This window comes from Triticum dicoccoides, chromosome 5B (assembly GCF_002162155.2).
Source record: "Triticum dicoccoides isolate Atlit2015 ecotype Zavitan chromosome 5B, WEW_v2.0, whole genome shotgun sequence".
Lineage (NCBI taxonomy): Eukaryota > Viridiplantae > Streptophyta > Magnoliopsida > Poales > Poaceae > Triticum > Triticum dicoccoides.
In genome coordinates, this window is record NC_041389.1 from 508794855 (window position 1) to 508815678 (window position 20824).

The following is a 20824-nucleotide window of genomic DNA, read 5'->3' on the forward strand; positions in this document are numbered from 1 at the left end:
CTGAATATGACAGACCCGTTGACTAAGCTTCTCTCACGAGCAAAACATGATCATACCTTAGTACTCTTTTGGGTGTTAATCACATAGCGATGTGAACTAGATTATTGACTCTAGTAAACCCTTTGGTTGTTGATCACATGATGATGTGAACTATGGGTATTAATCACATGCAGATGTGAATATTGGTGTTAAATCACATAGCGATGTGAACTAGATTATTGACTCTAGTGCAAATGGGAGACTGAAGGAAATATGCCCTAGAGGCAATAATAAAGTTATTATTTATTTCCTTATTTCATGATAAATGTTTATTATTCATGCTAGAACTGTATTAACCGGAAACATGATACATGTGTGAATACATAGACAAACATATAGTCACTAGTATGCCTCTACTTGACTAGCTCATTAATCAAAGATGGTTATGTTTCCTAACCATAGACATGTGTTGTCATTTGATTAATGGGATCGCATCATTAGGAGAATGATGTGATTGACATGACCCATTCCGTTAGCCTAGCACTTGATCGTTTGGTATGTTGCTATTGCTTTTTTCATGACTTATACATGTTCCTGTAACTATGAGATTATGCAACTCCCGTTTACCGGAGGAACACTTTGGGTACTACCAAACGTCACAACGTAACTGGGTGATTATAAAGGAGTACTACAGGTGTCTCCGAAGGTACATGTTGAGTTGGCGTATTTCGAGATTAGGTTTTGTCACTCCGATTGTCGGAGAGGTATCTCTGGGCCCTCTCGGTAATGCACATCATTATAAGCCTTGCAAGCAATGTGACCAATGAGTTGGTTACGGAATGATGCATTATGTAACGAGTAAAGAGACTTGCCGGTAACGAGATTGAACTAGGTATTGGATACCAACGATCGAATCTCGGGCAAGTAACATACCGATGACAAAGGGAACAAAGTATGTTGTTATGCGGTTTGACAGATAAAGATCTTCGTAGAATATGTAGGAGCCAATATGGGCATCCAGGTTCCGCTATTGGTTATTGACCGAGAATGGTTCTAGGTCATGTCTACATAGTTCTCGAACCCGTAGGGTCCGCACGCTTAACGTTACGATGACAGTTTTATTATGAGTTTATAAGTTTTGATGTACCGAAGTTTTTTCGGAGTCCCGGATGTGATCACGGACATGACGAGGAGTCTCGAAATGGTCGAGACATAAAGATTGATATATTGGACGACTATATTCGGACACCGGAAGTGTTCCGGGTGATTTCGGAGAAAACCGGAGTGCCGGGGGGGGGGGTTACCGGAACCCCCCGGGAGAGTATTGGGCCTTATGGGCCTTAGGGGAAAGGAGAGAGGGGCGGCCAGCATGGGCCGCGCGCCCCCTCCACCCTCTGGTCCGAATTGGACTAGGAGGGGGGGCGGCGCCCCCCCTCATTCCTTCCCCCTTCCTTCCCCCTCCTAGTAGGAGTAGGAAAGGAGGAGTCCTACTCCTACTAGGAGGAGGATTCCTCCTCCCTTGGCGCGCCCAAGGGGCCGGCCGGCCTCCCCCCTCCCTCCTTTATATACGGGGGCAGGGGGCACCCCATAGACACACAAGTTGATCTACGGATCGTTCCTTAGCCGTGTGCGGTGCCCCCCTCCACCATATTCCACCTCGGTCATATCGTCGCGGAGTTTAGGCGAAGCCCTGCGCCGGTAGAGCATCATCATCATCACCACGCCGTCGTGCTGACGGAACTCATCCCCGAAGCTTTGCTGGATCGGAGCCCGGGGATCGTCATCGAGCTGAACGTGTGCTGAACTCGGAGGTGCCGTACGTTCGGTACTTGGATCGGTCGGATCGTGAAGACGTACGACTACATCAACCGCGTTGTGATAACGCTTCCGCTTTCGGTCTACAAGGGTACGTAGACAACACTCTCCCCTCTCGTTGCTATGCCATCACCATGATCTTGCGTGTGCGTAGGAAATTTTTTGAAATTACTACGTTCCCCAACAACTACTACGTCCGTTAGTAGTAGCATGGATACCACCCGTGCTACTGCTAACTAATTAGGAAATAAAAGAAATTCCAGCCATGGCTGCTGCTGGTAGGCGTCATCGTCCTCTTCATCCATGGTCGATACTGATCCTGGAGGGGATGAAGTCGTCCATGGAGATGGTGCTTCCCCATCCAACTCTTCTCCACACCTCTCCTTTGCTGCTGCTATGAAAAAAGAGACAAGGATTAGAAGAGGAAGAGAGAGATAGAGAGGAGTAGGTGCAGCAACTCACCAGTGGCCGCTGGAGTTGGAGCCAAAACCCTAGATGACGCCATGGGTTGCGTCCATCAGAGATCTGGCCATCGTCATGGCGGCGCTCTGCTGGATCTTCCTCTCCTTCCAGCAGCAGAGGAGGAGGAGGGGGGAGGAGGGATAGGAGAGGATGAGGGGAGGAAGGAGGGGCTATGGTGGAAGAGGAGGTCACCGGATTTGAGGGAGACGTCACGGCGTGAGGTCGGCAGTTGCGGTGGAGGAGGAGACGCGCATGTGCAGGAGCACCATGGAGAGACAGAGAGGAGGAGAGGGATAGGGGAGAGGAGTGATTTGGACGAGGAGATGGGGATTCCAGGGCTGCTAAAAACCCAATGCTTAGTAGTAGTGCGGGTTTTTACCCCTCGCTACTACTATGGCATGTCCCAGAGGGGCATGGTAGAGACCGCTTAGTAGTAGCGAGGGGTAAAAACCCGCGCTACTACTATCAACTTAGCAGTAGCGCGGGTTTATAACCCTCGCTATTACTATGACATGTCTCGGGGGGCACGATAGAGACCACTTAGTAGTAGCGAGGGTTAAAAACCCGCGCTACTACTATCAACTTAGTAGTAGCGAGGGTTAAAAACCCGCGCTACTAGTAAGTAGCAGTAGCGAGATGTATAAACCCGCGCTACTAGTAAGCGTCTGTGTATAAGCTTTTCCCTAGTAGTTGCTTGCTGTATTGATGTGGGATGGATCATTGCCTTGCTCGTGTTTAAATCCACTTCAGGGCCTTAGAGGGGTTTGGAAGTGAACATGTATGTGATGCTCTCGTCCTCGTTAGTTGCATGTGACTATCTTTTCCTGGTCAAAAATGGCGCACGCTTGTTGCTAGATAGATGTTTGTTAGCTCGTACGAGGTAAATTAGTTCTTTGTTTGAAATAATAGTATGTTAAATGTTCTCTTCAATGTATAGGAGTTGTCATGCAAGGTGATTTCCTCCCATTTTTCCTCGGATGGGGAGTTATTGTATTAGATCCTGGATGAACCCTTCGGGCAGTTGCATGTCTGTGCCCAAGTGAACAAATGATTGTAAAATTTATCAGATGCTTGCGTTTATCTTGGCTCACTAAATATATATAGTCCTTGTTTAACTTTGAAGAAATGTTCATGATATCGTGTAATCATAACATGTGTGTGGCTTATATGTCAATATCTGGTTTATATGGCATGAAATTGGTATCATTAGCTTTTGTTTTGTTGATACTTAGTACTTACTAACAAATGTGAGTTTTTATCCTATAAACCCCATAGTGATAAAATAACTCTTGGTCAAAGTCTTCTCTCACTGGAACTTAATATATATGTCCTACATTTGAAGTACTCCAAAACAAAACAAAACATCTCGATAAAACTAAGAAAACGTAGCTCATATCTATTGGTGGTAAATGACGGTGGATATTGAGCTCGGTCGACTCATAAATAGTCGCGAGCTAGTTGACGAAAGTGCATTTATCCTCTAATGATATTTTGGTGATGACTACAATATCCTCTAGTTTAGGTTTACTTTAGGTTTGGTTTAGTTTAGGTTTACTTTGTCTTTGTTGATCTGCTGCTCTGTTTAGGTTTACAAACCATCTTAACTTGGCAAAAAAAACTGGTGTACATTCTTTCATTACTATAAGCTAATTTGCATCTTCTGTTACAAGTATTATGAGCTAATTTGTAATAAATTATATGTATTCCAGGCATTGCAATATTGTGCCTAGGGAGTGAGTCTTGAAATTTTTGTGCAAGTAGAGATGACATCAATAAATGTGTTATCATGCAAATCCTATGTGGGGGTGGAGTGTAACATATAGTAACTTGGTAACCAAGTTGCTACATGGCAACCAAGTGGCTATAATATGCATATGACCTGGCAAGTCAGTTGTATGTCCTAGCTACTACTAAAAGACAAATATCATCCCTGAGATCTAGTTTTGAAGATCTTGTCATAATGAGCCAATCGTGAAATAAATCGTCAACGAGGTTAATGGCTTGAAAGCTATGTTTTCTTGAAAATTAAAAAACAATTCAGCCGTTGATATCATGCTTACATATTTGATATATTGTTTCATTACATGCTTATATGTGTGGCATCTTGATATATCGCAGTCATGCGTGCATAAGCGAGAGAGTGAATTGGTGTCACATGTGAAGACTATATAATGTGACATCACATTGTAGTCTTGTCCTTTGTTATTTACAAGTGTCTCAAATAATCTTGTAAACCAATGAAACATTGTTACCATCTAGTGAAACATTATGTTATACTTCTACATTTCTTGTATGTAGGGCATATTAGATTTCATTAAGGAAAGCTTTGGCTGAGAATTATTTTGTCAATATGTGGTTTATATGGCATGAAATTGGTATCATTAGCTTTTGTCTAGATACTAATTGGTCTCTTCTGCTGCTTATTAGAGATGGGGGGAGGCCGCCACCGCAGGCTGCGCTCTGCCACACCGGATTACGACTTGGATGGTTTCGAGTTCTTCACGATCATACTTGAGAATTCCTCCAGGAGGCAGGTATATAAAAGGAGAGATCTCCCCTTCACCCATCTCTTTATCATAACTCTGTTGTTTGCTACATCACTCCTTGACCCATGCTACAAAGGCTGCCTGACACTTTTATGAAGATGCTGGACGACCATCGACCAAAGAATGTGAAGTTGCGGGCTGGCAGCGGGCTTCGCAGGCTGTGGAACGTGGAGGTGGTGATCAGGTATGGCCACATGTACCTGTGTCGTGGCTGGGAGCAGTTCGCCCGTGCCTACGACCTGCGGCACGGGTACTTCCTTGTCTTCAGGTACGACGGCAACACCATGCTCATCATGAAGGTGTTCAACATGACTATGTGCCACATGCGCTACCTGGATGACGATAATGCCAGTACGCTCTGCCTCTTCTGCCTCTACATTTGGCTTTGTCTCACATCGATTGTTAAAAAAACTTTGTTGCATTTGGTGAGGCAATGAGAGCAACAGCAGCGACTCTGGCTACAGCAAAAGCAGCAGCGATAATGAGGAGGAACGGAGTGGGGAAGAAGAGGAGCAGAGCGGGGATGACCTCACGATGGTGGTGGCTGACGATGGCCACACAATGGTGGTGGCTGATGATGGCCTCGCGATAGTGGCGACTGACGATGAGCTAGCGGCGGCGGTGCCTGAAGATGGCCTCGTGATAGTGGTGGTGCCTGACGATGACCACGCGATGGTGGTGGCGCCGGCGATCCCATAGCTGGGGGACGACTTGACCATGCTAATTGTGGTAGAGGAGTATATCCCATTGCCTCGCCGCTCTAAGCGCATCACGATGATGAAGGAGAAGAAGGAGGAGGAGTGAAGATCTTAAGAAAAGCTAGTCTTCTTCTAATTTGCAGATGTGTTGGAAACTTGTTTTGGATATATGTTGTTGGAAACCATTGTATGTTGGATATGTAGTTGGAAACTTATACTCCCTCCGTTCCGATTTACTCTTCGTGGTTTTAGTTCAAAATTTACTCGTCGTGGTTTTAGTTCAAAATTTGAACGAAAACCACGATGAGTAAATCAGAACGAAGGGAGTATGTTGGAAACTTATTGTTAATATGCTTGTTGAAATTATTTTGAAATATATATATATATATATATATATATGTGTGTGTGTGTGTGTGTGTGTGTGTGTGTGTGTGTGAAATTTTGTCAAATTGAATGAATTTAAGAAAAAACAGGGGCTATACAGCAACTTTGCCGTCCGCTGGCAGACGGCAAAGATCTTTACCGTCAGCCAGCAGACGACAAAGCTGACACGTGGTTGCTACCTGTGCAGCCTGGGGTGTACTGGGCTGGCCTATTTGGCAGCTTTGCCGTCAACTAGCTGACGGCAAAGACCTTTGCATCTTTGCCGTCTGCCAGCTGACGGCAAAGCATGTTGTTAACCCTTAACGGGCCTAAGCTGTCACGTGTGCCGTCCAGACTTTTTGCCGTCTGCCAGCAGACGGCAAAGGCCTTTGCATCTTTGCCGTCCACCAGCAGACGGCAAAGAGGGCTTTGCCGTAGCTTATTCAGTCGGACCTGTTGCCGTCTGCTGGCCCGCCAGGCATGCCTTTGCTGTCAGTCATGGCGGACAACAAAGTGCCTGATTCCTGTAGTGATACCATGCACATTTTTTGTTGTTAGAATTTAAAAGTGTGGCGGCTCTTCTGTCTTCTATTTTATGATAATATAATAATAGATAGATACTTCCTTCCTCTCATAATGTAAGATGTTTTTTGACACTGCAGTCGAGAGTGATTGATACACACTCACACATCCAAGTATTCATTACAATGGAAACGGAAATAAATCCTACGCTGCATATTGTAGGTATATCCGTATGCTTGGATACACCAAGAGTTGCATAACATCGGCCAGTTAATATTCTTCCTCAGATGTGTGTCAAACTGTCAATTAGCGCTAGCTGGACACAGCTTGTTGTTCTGCAATACTCATACTCTACTTCGTCCTTGGTTTCTCAAACTCTTCATCACATCACTAGTTTTCCTCTTCTGTATAAATTGACAACACATCAAGTGGTTCAACATCTTCACCACAGCTCACAACCACAGCCTCCATCAATCAATCTCTTAGCACGGCTAAACATTTTCAATGGCGTCCATCAACTGCTACTACTCCTTGGTGTTGGTGGTGGTTGCACTGGCCTCGGCTCCGTTGGCCGCCGTGGCCGGCGACCCGGACATCCTCAGCGACTTCATCGTGCCGACTTCCATGATCGGCATGCCACCGATGAACATCACCGGCGACTTCTTCACATACACCGGCTTCCGCCGCAACGTTACCATGCCGATGCCGATGCCAGGGGCGTAGAACTTCACGGTGACCAAGGCCACCATGATGGAATTCCCTGCGCTCAATGGGCAAAGTGTGGCTTACGCCATGCTCAAGTTCCCCTCCGAATCTGTGAACCCGCCACACACTCACCCCCGCGCCGCCGAGCTGCTGCTCGTCCTTGACGGCGCGCTCTCCGTCGGCTTCGTCGACACGGCCGGCAAGCTCTACACGCAGGACCTGGCCGCCGGCGACATGTTCGTGTTCCCCAAGGGCCTGGTGCACTACCAGTCCAACCCGGGGCAAAGGCCCGCCGTGGCGCTCTCCGCGTTCGGCAGCTCTGCGCCCGGCACTGTGTCCGTGCCCGTTACTGTGTTCGGCACCGGTGTCGATGACGCCGTGCTTGCCAAGTCATTCAAGACCGACCTGCCCACCGTGCAGAAGCTCAAGGCGGCGCTCACTCCACCTCCCAAGAAGTGATTCATGTGCGGATACATGCTCTTGTTGCTCTTCTTTTCCGTCAGTGTATCGACGCCGCCATCAACTAATAAAGCTGTGAGCTAGTGAGTGATGATGAAATAATCTCAGTGCTGTCAAGTATAGGCAACTATTGAAGTACTATTTACTCCCTCCGTCCGAGAAAGCTTGTCCCTCTGCTAGATACATCCATTTGAGGGACAAGCGTGGGACAAGTTTTTTCGGACGGAGGGAGTAATACTGTGCTTGTTGTGATGTCTGAGTCGTGATTGTGCTTACGAGATCCATCCGTTCCCAAATGCATTGTAAAAGAACTTGACGCACGACTAAAAGCTGTTATGTAGTACTAGTACAACTTAACAGCATCAATCACAAATGAACACCGTGAATCACACAAGTCGCAACGAGTTCCTAATTTCCTTCAAGCGTCCTATATATATCCATCGACCGGCATTGAGCCCATTGATCACAACCATCTTCTACGCCGCACGAGAGTGGTGGTGGCGGCGCTCATGGTCGCGGTCTTGTGCCCTCTCCCTCTGCGGCGCCTTGCCGTGACGGTGGTGCTTGTGCCCGGCGTCCCTGTGCTGCACGCCGAGCGCTGCTGCATGCCGGTGCCGCTCGCCGTCGTCGGGCTTGCCACCGTGCCTGTGGAGGACATGGTGGTGATTGTGGTGCTGCTGCTGCCCGACCGCCCCGCTGCTACGCTTCTTGTGCGCGTGCGGGTGCTTGCTGTGGTGGTGGTGGTGGTGGTGGGTGTGGGCGTGCGCGTGATGAACATGCCCTTCCCGGTGCTTCGGGTGCGCGGCCTCCGGCAGCCCGAACACGTCCTCCCAGCAGTCGTACAGCGGGTCGAACATGCCCTTCTGGTGGAGCAGCCACAGCAGCACCGCAACTGCAACGCCAAAAACAGAGAAAATAAGCATTGGCGTCGTGAACATGAAGAAAAATAGCCACCTGACGAAACGAAATGCTTACGGACCTGCGGGTAGCGTGGTGAGCAGCAGGCCGAACATGACGAGCCAGCCGATGCATATGTACTGGATGTGGCAGCTCAGGTCCAGGAAGCTCGAGCACTTGGTGCTGTTCCACAGGGAGTGAAACAGATAGATGAGCTAAAATGGTCAGAAAGAGTAAGAGGCACGGCCGGATCAGAAAGAGTAATAGGCACAGCCGGATTCGAATTACAGATATGTCACACCTGGCCACTTGGCATGTGTGACTTGGCATCCTACGGGTGGGACCCAGCCGAGAGTATGCGCGTGTGTGTCGTGTGAGTATTTAGCTGGCCGCCTGTGGCTGGTTGGGGGCATGTGTGATGACTGATTCCAACTCTCACCTAATCCTTCCTCTGTAAGGAAAGTTCTTCTTCCTCCCCAAGTCTTCCCCTCTCGTGTGATCTCCCCCTCTCTCCCGATCCCCTCTTCCGCCGTTCGTTACAGTTGGTAATCAGAGCCAATTTTAGCCACCAATTTTTTTTTCCGTCGATTGGGTTGAAGATCGGTAACATCCACCGCGCCGGTGTGTGCTGCTCCGGCAAGCGCACCCGAAATCTGTCGCGGGGTTCGATCTCTCCCGAGCAAGGCGACGGCGCCCTCCAAAGCTTCGGCGGCGACGCGCCAAGTGTTGGCCGCCATGGATGAGAGCACGGGCAACATCACCAAGATGCTCGAGTCCCTCCTCACCAAGATGGATGAGCAGAAGGCGATCCACGACAAACATATCGAGATGCAGGCCGCCTTCAACGCGCAGATCTCACAAGATGTCCGGGGCCTCGCCAAGCAGATCGATCTCACTCAGGCCGATGTCGACGCAACCCGCAAGACGGTGGAAGGCTCGGCATCACCGTCGGGCTCGGTCACCACCGTGCTTCACCAGCCCGCCGTTCCACAGCAACCACCACCGCCCCCGCCGCCTCCACCCTTGCCGCGCATGGCCGCCGAATTGGGCCGTGCGGCGGCAGCTCCTCCGCGCCTGGGAGATCATCGCCCTCCGCTGATCCCAGTGGCACCGCAGGGTGGATTCGCCGCTCCCGCAGCCATGCCGTCGCCGACATCGGGCTACCACGGCCACGACTACCACAAGCCACCGAAGCACGACTTCCCTCGATTTGATGGCGCCGCTCCGTACCTCTGGCTAGACCGCTGCCTGGCGTACTTCGAGCTCTACAAGGTGGAGCCCCACAAGTGGGTAACCACGGCGGCCTTATACATCGAAGGCCAAGCCGCGCACTGGCTGCAAGCATTTCGTCAAACACGTCGCGGCCTCACTTGGGAGTCGTTCACAGCGGCAGTTCTGGAGGAGTTCGGTGCCGACGAGTACGAAGTGGTCCTGCACAAGCTGCTGCAACTACGCCAGACGGCCACCGTCGCCGAATACCGCGCGGCATTCGACTAGCAGATGTATCATTTGCTCGCTCTCGACCCGTCCATCAACACAAAATTCTTCGTCACCCAGTTCATTCTGGGCCTGAAGGACGAACTGCGCGCGTCCGTGCGCCTCCAGGCGCCCTCGAGTATCACCAGGGCGTCGGTGTTGGCGCGCATCCAAGAAGAGGAACTGGGCACGACGCGCGCCCGCCCACGCATCACACCAGCGGGACGGCCTCCTCCAACGACGGCACCAGTCCAGCAGCAGGCGGCCGCGCCCAACCGCGCGCCTTCCGATGACTACGCGCGCGAGCGACAGCTGCGTGACTATCGCCGCGCCAACAACTTGTGTTTCAAGTGCGGCGACCGTTACTCACGCGAGCACCGATGCGCCCAGCCCGCGCAGCTGCTCACGATCAGCGTGGGCGACCACGGGGAAGTGCTATCAGACGACACCATTCACGCCCTGCAACTCTTGGACGACCCAGGACCGGCAGCGCCACCACCTGATCCTGCCGTTGCCGCACCGGAGTGCTGCCTCCTCTCGTCACACGCTCTGGACGACACTGACTCGGCGACAACTATTCGCCTGCGCGCACTGGTGGGCAACCAGGTCATGCTGTTGCTGCTCGATTCAGGGAGCTCGCACAGTTTCGTCAACAAGTCCTTCGTCGATCACCTCGGGCTGGCGACGAAAGAGATGCCACAAGTGGACGTGCGCGTCGCCAACGGGGACCGCCTTACCTGCAACCGCATTGTACCTGAATTGAAATGGTGGATGCAAGGGCACACGTTCACCACTCCAATGCGCGAACTGGACATCGGTGCCTACAGTGGCATCCTCGGCATGGACTGGCTCGCCCAGCACAGCCCCATGACATGCCACTGGCAAGACAAGTGGGTCAAATTCACCCACGACAACGAAGAGGTCACGCTCCGGGGCGTGCCCACGAAGGCGTCCACCACCCTCAAGGCGATCAAACCTGATGAGTTGCGCAAGATGATCGCGGGCAACGACGTGTGGGCTCTGGCCATGGTGGACACATGCGGGCGCGCCCCACCACCACGGCGTAAGTGCGCCAGCCAGACGCCGCTCGCTGACCTATTGGACGAGTTCGCCGACGTGTTTGCGGCGCCACAAGGGATCCCTCCTCACCGCCAGTACGACCACGCCGTCACGCTGGTCGAAGGCGCGGTTCCGGCAAACACGCGCCCATACCGCTATTCTCCGCTCCAGAAGGACGAGATTGAGCGTCAGGTCAAGGAAATGCTCGACGCCGGTCTGATCATGCACAGCGTGAGCCCGTACGCCGCGCCGGTGCTCCTGGTCAAGAAGGACGGCACGTGGCGGTTCTGCGTGGATTATCGCCGCCTGAATGACGCAACAATCAAGAACAAATTTCCCCTGCCCATCATCGACGAGCTACTCGATGAGTTAGCTGGTGCTGCGGTCTTCTCCAAGCTGGACTTACGCGCCGGCTACCATCAGATCAGGATGCGCGAAGAGGACGAGCACAAGACGACGTTCAAGACGCACCACGGCCATTTCCAGTTCAGGGTCATGCCGTTCGGCCTCACGAACGCACCGTCCACATTCCAGTGCCTGATGAACGCCATTTTCGGTAAGTATGTGCGCAAATTCGTCATAATCTTCTTGGATGACATTCTAGTCTTCAGTGAAACCATGGAGGAGCATCTCGAACACCTACGCCTCGTCCTCGAGCTTCTCCGCGCACACCAGCTATACGTCAAGGAATCCAAGTGTACATTCGCAGCCGACCACATTGACTACCTTGGCCATGTGATCTCCAAGGAGGGAGTGGCCACGGACAAGGAAAAAACGAGCGCGATGGAGCAGTGGCCTACTCCGACGAACGCCACCGAACTACGAGGATTTCTGGGCCTCACCGGCTATTACAGAAAATTTGTGCCACATTACGGCATCATCGCGAAGCCGCTGACGCAGCTGCTCACCAAGAAGGGCTTCAATTGGACGGCGCACACTCAAGCGGCATTCGAGCAGCTCAAGACGGCGATGGTCACCACGCCCGTGCTCGCGCTTCCCGATTTCGACAAACCATTCTCGATCGAAACGAACGCGTGCGACACTGGCGTGGGCGCCGTGCTAGTGCAGGAAGGCCACCCAGTCGCCTACTTCAGCAAGGCCCTGGGAGTGCGCAACCAGCAGCTGTCAACTTACGAGAAGGAGTTTCTGGCGGTGATGATGGCGATAGACAAATGGCGCCCGTACCTGCAGCGAGGCCCCTTCGCCATCCTCACAGACCACAAGTCTCTTTGCAACTTGGGCAAGCAGCACCTGGAGACAGAGCTTCAACGCAAGGCCATGGCGAAATTGGCGGGCTTACAATTCAGATTCCAGTACAAGCGAGGGCTGGACAATGGCGCGGCTGATGCTCTGTCGCGCGTCGGCAAGCAGCTCGATCTGGCCGCGCTCTCGACGTGTCAACCGGCCTGGCTCCAGGAAGTACTCAATTCTTACTCCACGGACCAGGATGCGCAAGATCGTCTTCAAAAACTCACCTTGGTCAGCCCGGACAAGGACGGCTACGAGCTGCATCGCGGCGTCATTCGTCGCCAAGGCCGTCTGTGGATCGGCGCCAACGCCGCGCTCCGTACCAAGCTTATCGCCGCGCTCCACAACAGCGCAGTGGGAGGTCACTCCGGCGCCACGGCGACGTACCAACGGGTGCGCAAGCATTTTGAGTGGCGTGGCCTGAAGCGCGATGTTGAAGAGTTCGTGCAGCAATGCACGGTCTGTCAGCAGGCGAAGCATGAGCACTGCAAGCCAGCGGGACTCCTAGCACCCCTTCCAGTACCAACTACGCCATGGGAGGATCTCACGATAGATTTCGTGGAAGGGTTGCCGGTGTCGGATGGCGCGGACACGATCATGGTGGTGGTGGATCGGTTCACCAAGTTCGCCCATTTCGTTCCCCTACGCCACCCGTTTCATGCACCGCAAGTGGCAAAGGCCTTCTGGGACAATGTCGTGAAGCTCCACGGTGTCCCTGCGTCGATCGTCTCCGACCGCGACAAGGTGTTTACCTCCAGTGCGCGGTGCACGACGCGCCGCGGCGGTGGCGCCGCTGGCTGCCCATGGCTGAATTCTGGTACAACTCCACCTTTCACGCATCACTCAACGACACCCCATTCAAGGCGCTTTATGGCCGTGAAGCCAACCTGGGAGCAATGCCGGACTGGCCAACGGATGAGCACGCCGGCGAGGACATGGACTGGGCGGCACACACGGAGCACATTCGCGCCCAACTGGAGCGCGCCCAGCGCAGGTTCAAGAAACAAGCAGATCGCAACCGCACTGAGCGTCAGTTCCAGGTCGGCGAACAAGTGCTGCTGAAACTGCAGCCCTACGTGCAGCGTTCGGTTGTCAACAGGCCTTGTGCCAAGCTCACCTTCAAGTTCTTCGGGCCGTACACTATCCTCGAGAAGATTGGTCTCATGGCATACAAGCTTGCTCTGCCGGCCGCCAGTCAGGTACATCCGGTGTTTCACGTGTCCCAGCTCAAGCCATTTACGCCGGACTATACGCGGTGTATACGGAGCTGCCGCGCGTGCCGGATCTTTCTGTGTCATCAGCAGAGCCAACTCAGCTGCTGGAACGACGCATGATGAAGCGAGGGAATGCGGCCATCGTCCAAGTCAAGGTGCAGTGGGGCGAAGGTTCGTCGGCGGCCACCACATGGGAGGATTATGAAGTTCTTCGACAGCGTTTTCCAACAGCAGCCATCTGGGAGGAGGCAGGTCCAAGCTCGCAGGAGGAAGCTCAGTCTTAAGGAGAGGAGAATGTCACACATGGCCACTTGGCATGTGTGACTTGGCATCCTATGGGTGGGACCCAGCCGAGAGTATGCGTGTGTGTGTCGTGTGAGTATTTAGCTGGCCGCCTGTGGCTGGTTGGGGGCATGTGTGATGACTGATTCCAACTCTCACCTAATCCTTCCTCTGTAAGGAAAGTTCTTCTTCCTCCCCAAGTCTTCCCCTCTCGTGTGATCTCCCCCTCTCTCCCGATCCCCTCTTCCGCCGTTCGTTACAAGATAACATTATATATTACCTGCATGATCTGCCGGTGAAGAAATCGATCACGCTGTCCCACGTGTTGCGCCACAAGGTTTTGATGGCTTCGATGAAACCCCTGATGCCACCCTTCTTATGCTGCTTCGGTGGGCTGATCTACACGGGTTTCAAGGGCAGTAAGCAATGTATGTAGCTCAGAGATGGGAACAGCACGACACAATTATTTGTCATAGTAAAAAGGGGATCTGGATCGTGCAAAAACACAGATTTGTGATATCAAAAGTTTATCAAGGCAAGAGATACACTGACATCAAAGATTGGGATGAAACATCGTAGGCAACTCTAACCATCTCGCTAATGAATTCATTACAAGGAAAGAAAAGCTAATGAATTCTAACAGGATCACTACAAGGGAACAAACATTTCAGAACCTGTGTTCCATTGTCAAGAACTGTGGCTGTAGTAGAGAACTGACACTCTGCTCTGTCAAGTTCACTGAAATCTGACGCTTTCAAAATAGCTGGAAGCGACCACAAACAAATCCTCTGTTAGTTCCTAAAACATGACTTTGGATTTAAGGACAATGATGAGCTGTCTTTGGTTTCTAACTCACCCGAGCAGCGATATTTTGATGCTTGGTCTGATGAGGAACGCAAATAAAATGAGCGGATAAGCACTTGGCCAGGTTTGATGATGAAGAATTGCTCCTGCAAATGGAATTGCAGGGTAGCTTCATGAGAACAAACTGAATGAGCAAATAACCAAAGCAGGGAACTGTGCTGGTGAATAATTAACTGAAACGAAGTGTTACAGCTCGTCAATACAAATAAAAAGAGAAAATACCGAGACCGCAATATATATACCTCCACATAACTGATGCCACTTAAGCAGTCGAACTGTAAAAAGAGTAAGGCAGTCATCAGAGTTCAGGAAAACTGAGGAGGCTACGTAAATCATCTATTACATTATTAAACTAGTCGTTTTATATGTCAAATATATCTCAGTCGAACGAATAGAAAGGTTATTCATGCAAGGACAACAAGGATGATGGGTAGGAAATCAGTACATGCACCTATCATCTTAGTAGAAAAGAAAATTAATGCAATTAATGAACTATCAAAAGGTAGTATTGTCTACAAATATATCAAAAGGTATTGCTTCCGTGCAAAGAAAATTATAATTTCCTTGGCGATGCATACCGTCAAGCTATATGACGCTTCCAGTTTGCCAATGTTCTTAATTGTGACCTTGGCTGTACCAACTTGGCTTAAGGCTTCAAATGTAGGGACATTAATGTCAATTATTTTCCCTGGACTCCTGAAATTGACAAATCAGTGCAAGGTAAATGCAAAATAAAATTGCGTAATTATTATCAGTACCTCTGGTATACATAATTTATATCATCAGCACTCAGCTCTATCAGCAAATTAGTATTCAGAGTTTCTGTGATTCCAATAGAGAATGAATGAGCTCCTGCATTCTGTGATGGGTATGTATCAAATGCTTTATCCAATGCTAGCATAAAAACAGGACTCAAGAATAAATGGTGGGAATATAACCGGGTGTTGGTTGATCCTATCAAATCGTCCCTGCACAATATACTGGGGCTCTTGGTTTCTGTTTATTCGATTGTCGTCAGACTGAAAAAAATGATGAAATAGAAACTCAAGACTAAACAGTTACAATATTAGCAGATTGTGCTTCACGAACAAGAAGCTCGACACTTATCCTTGCAAAAGAAAACTTAACACTTGCTAATGCACAACCTTACCTCCTTGAAATTCCAAAGCTGATTGTACAAGCAGCTCCCAAATGGTGATCCACAGAGGTTAGGCTGGTTTCTGTAAGCTTCATACCCAACACCAATCTTGTTGCACTCAAGTCCATCTAATGTAAACCGGACTCTCTCCAACAGCATCCACCAGGAAAACTCATCGCCAAGAACTTGCGGTTGACCCTCACCACCACCCTTCAATATTTCAGATATAGAAGGAAATTATGAAGTCGCGTGAGAGAAATACATGTATAATAATTTGCTGAATACCTTCCGTGGAGTCACAAGATAGAAGTCTTCAAATGTTGGCATACTTTCGTGACCAACCAAGTCACCAATGAGATTTACTCTCAGAAAGTTATCTTTAGAAACAACTGTTTTATTCTCTGGACTAACAATAACCTCCTGCAGTGTTATGTCAAATTGTTAAAGGCGTACTGCTGTTGCATAAGTGCTTTGCATACTCGAAGTTGAAAACAGCAAACCAGATATAAGAACAGAAAAGTAGTCCTTTGGACGATACTTTTATTTGATAAATAAATAGAATATTGAGAATATTAAGCGCAGCAAGCCAAGGTTCCCAGACTTGATAGAACTCTAGTTAGCAAAGGCATGTGAAAAATATAATATCGTCATCAGGAGGATTGTATTTTGCTTGTGCCTATTCGTGCAAACATATTGTCAGCATGTACATAATCATGGTAATTTCTTCAAGAGTCTGTATTCTATACTAGCCTTACAAGTAACAGTGCAGAATTTTAGTGCCAACCGTTACAGAAGAGCCTTTCTTTACTTGTACTCTGATGCTGTACCCAGTTGACCTCGTCCCAATTCCAAAAACATGAAACCTGTTTATAAGCAATGGAGATACAGTGATACACAGATTTACTCAAATTTTGACCTGAATAATGATAAAAAAACATGGAATAGTGTGAACAGCATATAAGTTTGGCATGAGCATATACTCTCCAAGATTCTACTTAAAAATAAATAAATAAACTAGATCACCACTAATCCCCAAAATGTGAACTGCCTACTTGATGATGTTAGCAAAGGAAAAGGAAATACTATGACCATGTCAGACCGAAATAAGAAGTACAAGATATTAGGATATCGTGCCAATTCAAACTCAACAGGTGGAGTTCTTAAGACAATATTTGTAAATATTACAAAGATATCTCACAATTAATGCCCATACCAATCACCTGGAAAACGTACACAGTGAGCCGTATTAGCTTTGCCTTTAATCATTTTATCAACTGCAAGGAAGATGCATGTGAAAGGTGTGACACAATGTTATACTGAAAATGCAGGAATGCTCAAAAAAACAATTTGTTAGCTCACAAATTGATCCGCAAGACGAACCAACACGGCGATGAGGCCCACATGGACAGCAAACCGGCTAGTGCAATGCAAAGTGTAGAGGAAACATTAGATTTACCGTGAAAAAGAGAGGAAACATTAGAATCATGAGATAGTAGATCATAGCTACATGTAAAATACAATAACACAAACTGAACTGAGTATATGACATGCAGGTGCATTCATTGCACAAGCACGTTGAAAAGAACTTCATATGTGCCTTTATTTTTCTCAAAAAAAATCAACAAAGGGTGGATTTTATTGGTTCAAAATGGAGCATCAAGAGGATACAAACACTATGAGCACACACCCGGCCTTTGCATAGCTAGGATGCACACAGCCAACACCGACACACGAACACAAAAACACGCCGGCACCTAGCAAAGTCATATAAGACCAAAGCTATGCGTAGGCAAGGAAAAAAAAGCCCCAAAGCAATCAGATCCACGGTTTATTCGGTCAAAAACTGTTTGGTACAATATTGCTACTACTCAAGACACTGAGATAATAAAGTAAGGATGACAAAGGCCAGTGCGTTTCACCTCTGTATGCTCAATTACGTGACCGTTCTGATCCCATAACCTAGCCATATTCATGAAATAGACATCATTATTTTATACGACATTGAAAATATGTATAAAGAAGGATGCAGAAATCGAGGGAAGGTCTGAAGATATGAATGGCCATGAGAGTACTACCTTCGTCCGGGTTTATTGGTCCCCATTGTATTTCGTGCTAAATTTTGACCATAGATTAAACTAACAAAATGTTCATGCATGTCACCAAACATTATATTTTTGAAAACTATGTTCAAATACGAATCCAATGAGATAATTTTTCTTGACATGCATTAACATTTTGTTAGTTAAATCTTTAGTCAAAGTTTGGCACAAACTACAAAGGGGACCTATAAACCAGGACGGAGGTAGTAAACGGTATATGCTACACAAATGTATACGGCAAGGGTTATACTATTGTAATAAACTGCACCAAAAGTGCTACAGCACAGATCATTGCTGTCTAAAACTGAAATGGTGGGCCTGTGATTATGAAGACCTGCCAATTGGAATCCCTCCCAGAAATATTGACGAATGATGATGACAACCAATCAACTGGATCGAGTTCCAAAGTTTTTTTTACCTTTCACAAACTCCAACAACATTAGCACCAGCATCTGACTCGCATTTATGTGTGTTGGTAAACATTTCCTCTGGTTTATAAGCAACATCCTGAAGAAACGAGCACAGACAATAAATCAGCTCCGAATTCACATGATTTGTTAGAGTATAGTGTTACTGGTAGGTAACAGTTGATATCAGTGATATGGCTAACTTTTCAGTGCAACAAGCTGCATATAAAAACAATCAGACAACAAAATGATAAAAACATTTTCAGATGCAAATGGGGTTGCTATAACAAATGAGGAGATGCAGAATGCGTAAGCATAAACGGTCCCACTCTAGCGGTATCAGATCATACTGAATGGCATTCCAACATTTCGATAGCTCTGAAACATTTTGGAAACCCGCTTCGTGGACTCCCTGTTTATCCATGACAAATAGAGAAATATCCCTATGATGTGCCCATTCGAGAAACGCTACGATAGGGCCGCGAGTGATGGGAATGGACAGCAACAGGGACTGCCAAGAGCCTGAAAATTGCATACTATTTCCAGCTCAAGTAGTACACCTAAATTTCTCCAGAAGGAATGCGTGATATCAATTAACAAGTACTCCCTCCGTTCGAAAATACTTGTCATTGAAATGAATGTATCTAGATGTACTTTTAATTCTAGATACATCCATTTTCATCCATTTATGCGACAAGTATTTCCGGACGGAGGGAGTACGAGCCAGCATTGTATGATGGCTGGAGGCTGTTTGGCTCTAAGTCTTGAAGTGGAAAATGGCATCCTACTAGCTATTCATCAGAAAAACCAGACTCCGGTCTGTTGGTCAGGGGGGCACAGGCAGAGGGGCTTTACCCTGAGGTAGCTGATGGCGTAGAGCGCGTAGACGGCGGACTTGTTGATGGTGATGACGGGGGGATCCCGCACCGTCTGCATCGCCTGCGTATCATCCTCCTCGACCTCCACCACCTCCGCCACCAGCGACGATTCGCCGCTGCTCTGAATCGAGCCCCCGAACACACACACCGTCAGTACAAAAACAACGCACGGCTCGAGAGGAGAAGGACGAGGAGGATGAGGATAGGCTTACGGAGCCGCTGGGGACGGCGAGGTTGAGGACGAGCTTGCGGTCGCAGGCCAGGGCGCCGCCTGCCCCCGAGTCCAGGGCGCAGCGCTCCAGGCGGGACTTGGAGAGGATCTCCACCCCGACGGCGGGCCCGAAGAGGGCGGCCGCGGCGAGGAGGAGGAACACGGCGTGGTTAGCGGGCCGGGAAGGAGGGGGGCGGCGTGGAGGAGCCATCGGCGGTTGCCGTCGCGGCGGCGAAGGGCGAGTGGAGTGGTGGGGTGGGGTGGGGATGAGTTGCAGCAACTGGTGGGCGGAACCGCAAACGCGCGCCTCCTCTTCAAAATGGATTTTTTCTTTTTGAGAAATCTGCTTCAAAATGGATGGCGATAACGTAACCGCTTGAGCGTCATGGGCCCCGAGGCTCTTGGGCTTGCGGTTGTCTCCAGCCGTCCTCCTGGACTCCGGTTCCCCACTAGTTTTTTTTAGAGTGTCTAAAAAAACTAGTTTTTTTAGTTCCTCTATAAAAAAAGTATTTTTTTAGTTTATTTTTTTAGTTGGGTTCCTCACTATAGACTCTACATTTATAACACCTACAAAAGCCTGGACTCTATATTCTTCTCAAAAACAAAAACTCTAGATTTCCTAAATTAAAAGAAAAAACTAGTTCTCTACACGTCGCCGTAGGCCATCTCCCCGTCTCCAATGCAAAAAAAATACATAGATGTTTGAATAAAGAAAACAATACAGCATCACCAAAAAAAGGCGTCATTGCTATTCTAAGGATTGTTTAGACAATTTTATAAAACAATAAAAGGCAAGTTCCTAGGGGATTCCCCCCCCCCCCCTAAATAAAGGTTTTTAGGGATTTCCTGTATGTGCCTGTCTTTTTTTTACATAGTACAGACGCAAACGCTCATATATACGCGCATACACCCACTCCTATAAATGCACACATGCACACCCTACCCTTATGAGCACCTCCAGAGACAGAGCCGACAAATCATCTTGAGATTTTACGAAGTCACCCCAGACGCCTCGTAGTCGACGGGAACGTCTCCTCCCATTAAATGCTCATCGCCGAAAATCCTAAAATAAATTCAGGATAAATGTGAGCACCAGGACTTGAACCCTGGTGGGCTGAGGATGCCACTGTTCTCCTAACCATCCAACCACAGGTTGGTTCATGGTGCGCCATTGCCGCCACTCACATGCTGGATCCGGCTTGACCTTGTCGATGAAAGTCAGGAAGTCTTCGTGCACATGCCCTAAGGACCAGTGCCCCAGAGTCGCATTCGTTGCCATTGATTTGTTGAAATGATATGAAGAACCTGACACCAGACCTCGCCATCGCGTATGCATGATGACCCTAACCTTACTTCCCCAGGGACCGGCGGTAATCTATGCTGCAACTCCGTTGAACCCGTTCCGCGGACAAACTCAAGGAGCATTGAAGCCCGGAAGACCGACTCAAAGATGACGTGTCGCCATCTGCCCAAGCGCAGCCCCTATAGGGACTAAAGCCCTA

At 48.9% G+C, this 20824-nt stretch overlaps 1 protein-coding gene and 1 pseudogene across 1 annotated transcript; one reads left to right on the forward strand and one right to left on the reverse strand.

Annotated features, from left to right (window-relative positions):
- The first annotated feature begins 6740 nt into the window (after positions 1-6740).
- Positions 6741-7602, forward strand: LOC119305929 (annotated as a pseudogene).
- Positions 7603-7818: 216 nt separating this feature from the next.
- On the reverse strand, positions 7819-19700 carry LOC119311213 (protein HAPLESS 2-like). The gene is made up of 18 exons (XM_037586852.1): positions 19324-19700; positions 19089-19232; positions 18245-18333; positions 17647-17686; positions 17087-17144; positions 16941-17001; positions 16512-16590; positions 16013-16147; positions 15740-15937; positions 15528-15608; positions 15348-15448; positions 15168-15285; positions 14832-14864; positions 14582-14675; positions 14400-14488; positions 14006-14124; positions 8529-8629; positions 7819-8441 (listed from the first exon to the last, which is right to left on the reverse strand). Exons 1-18 carry the CDS (start codon positions 19531-19533, stop codon positions 8026-8028), a joined length of 2166 nt encoding a protein of 721 aa, XP_037442749.1. The 5' UTR covers positions 19534-19700; the 3' UTR covers positions 7819-8025.
- Between the last annotated feature and the right edge of the window lie 1124 nt (positions 19701-20824).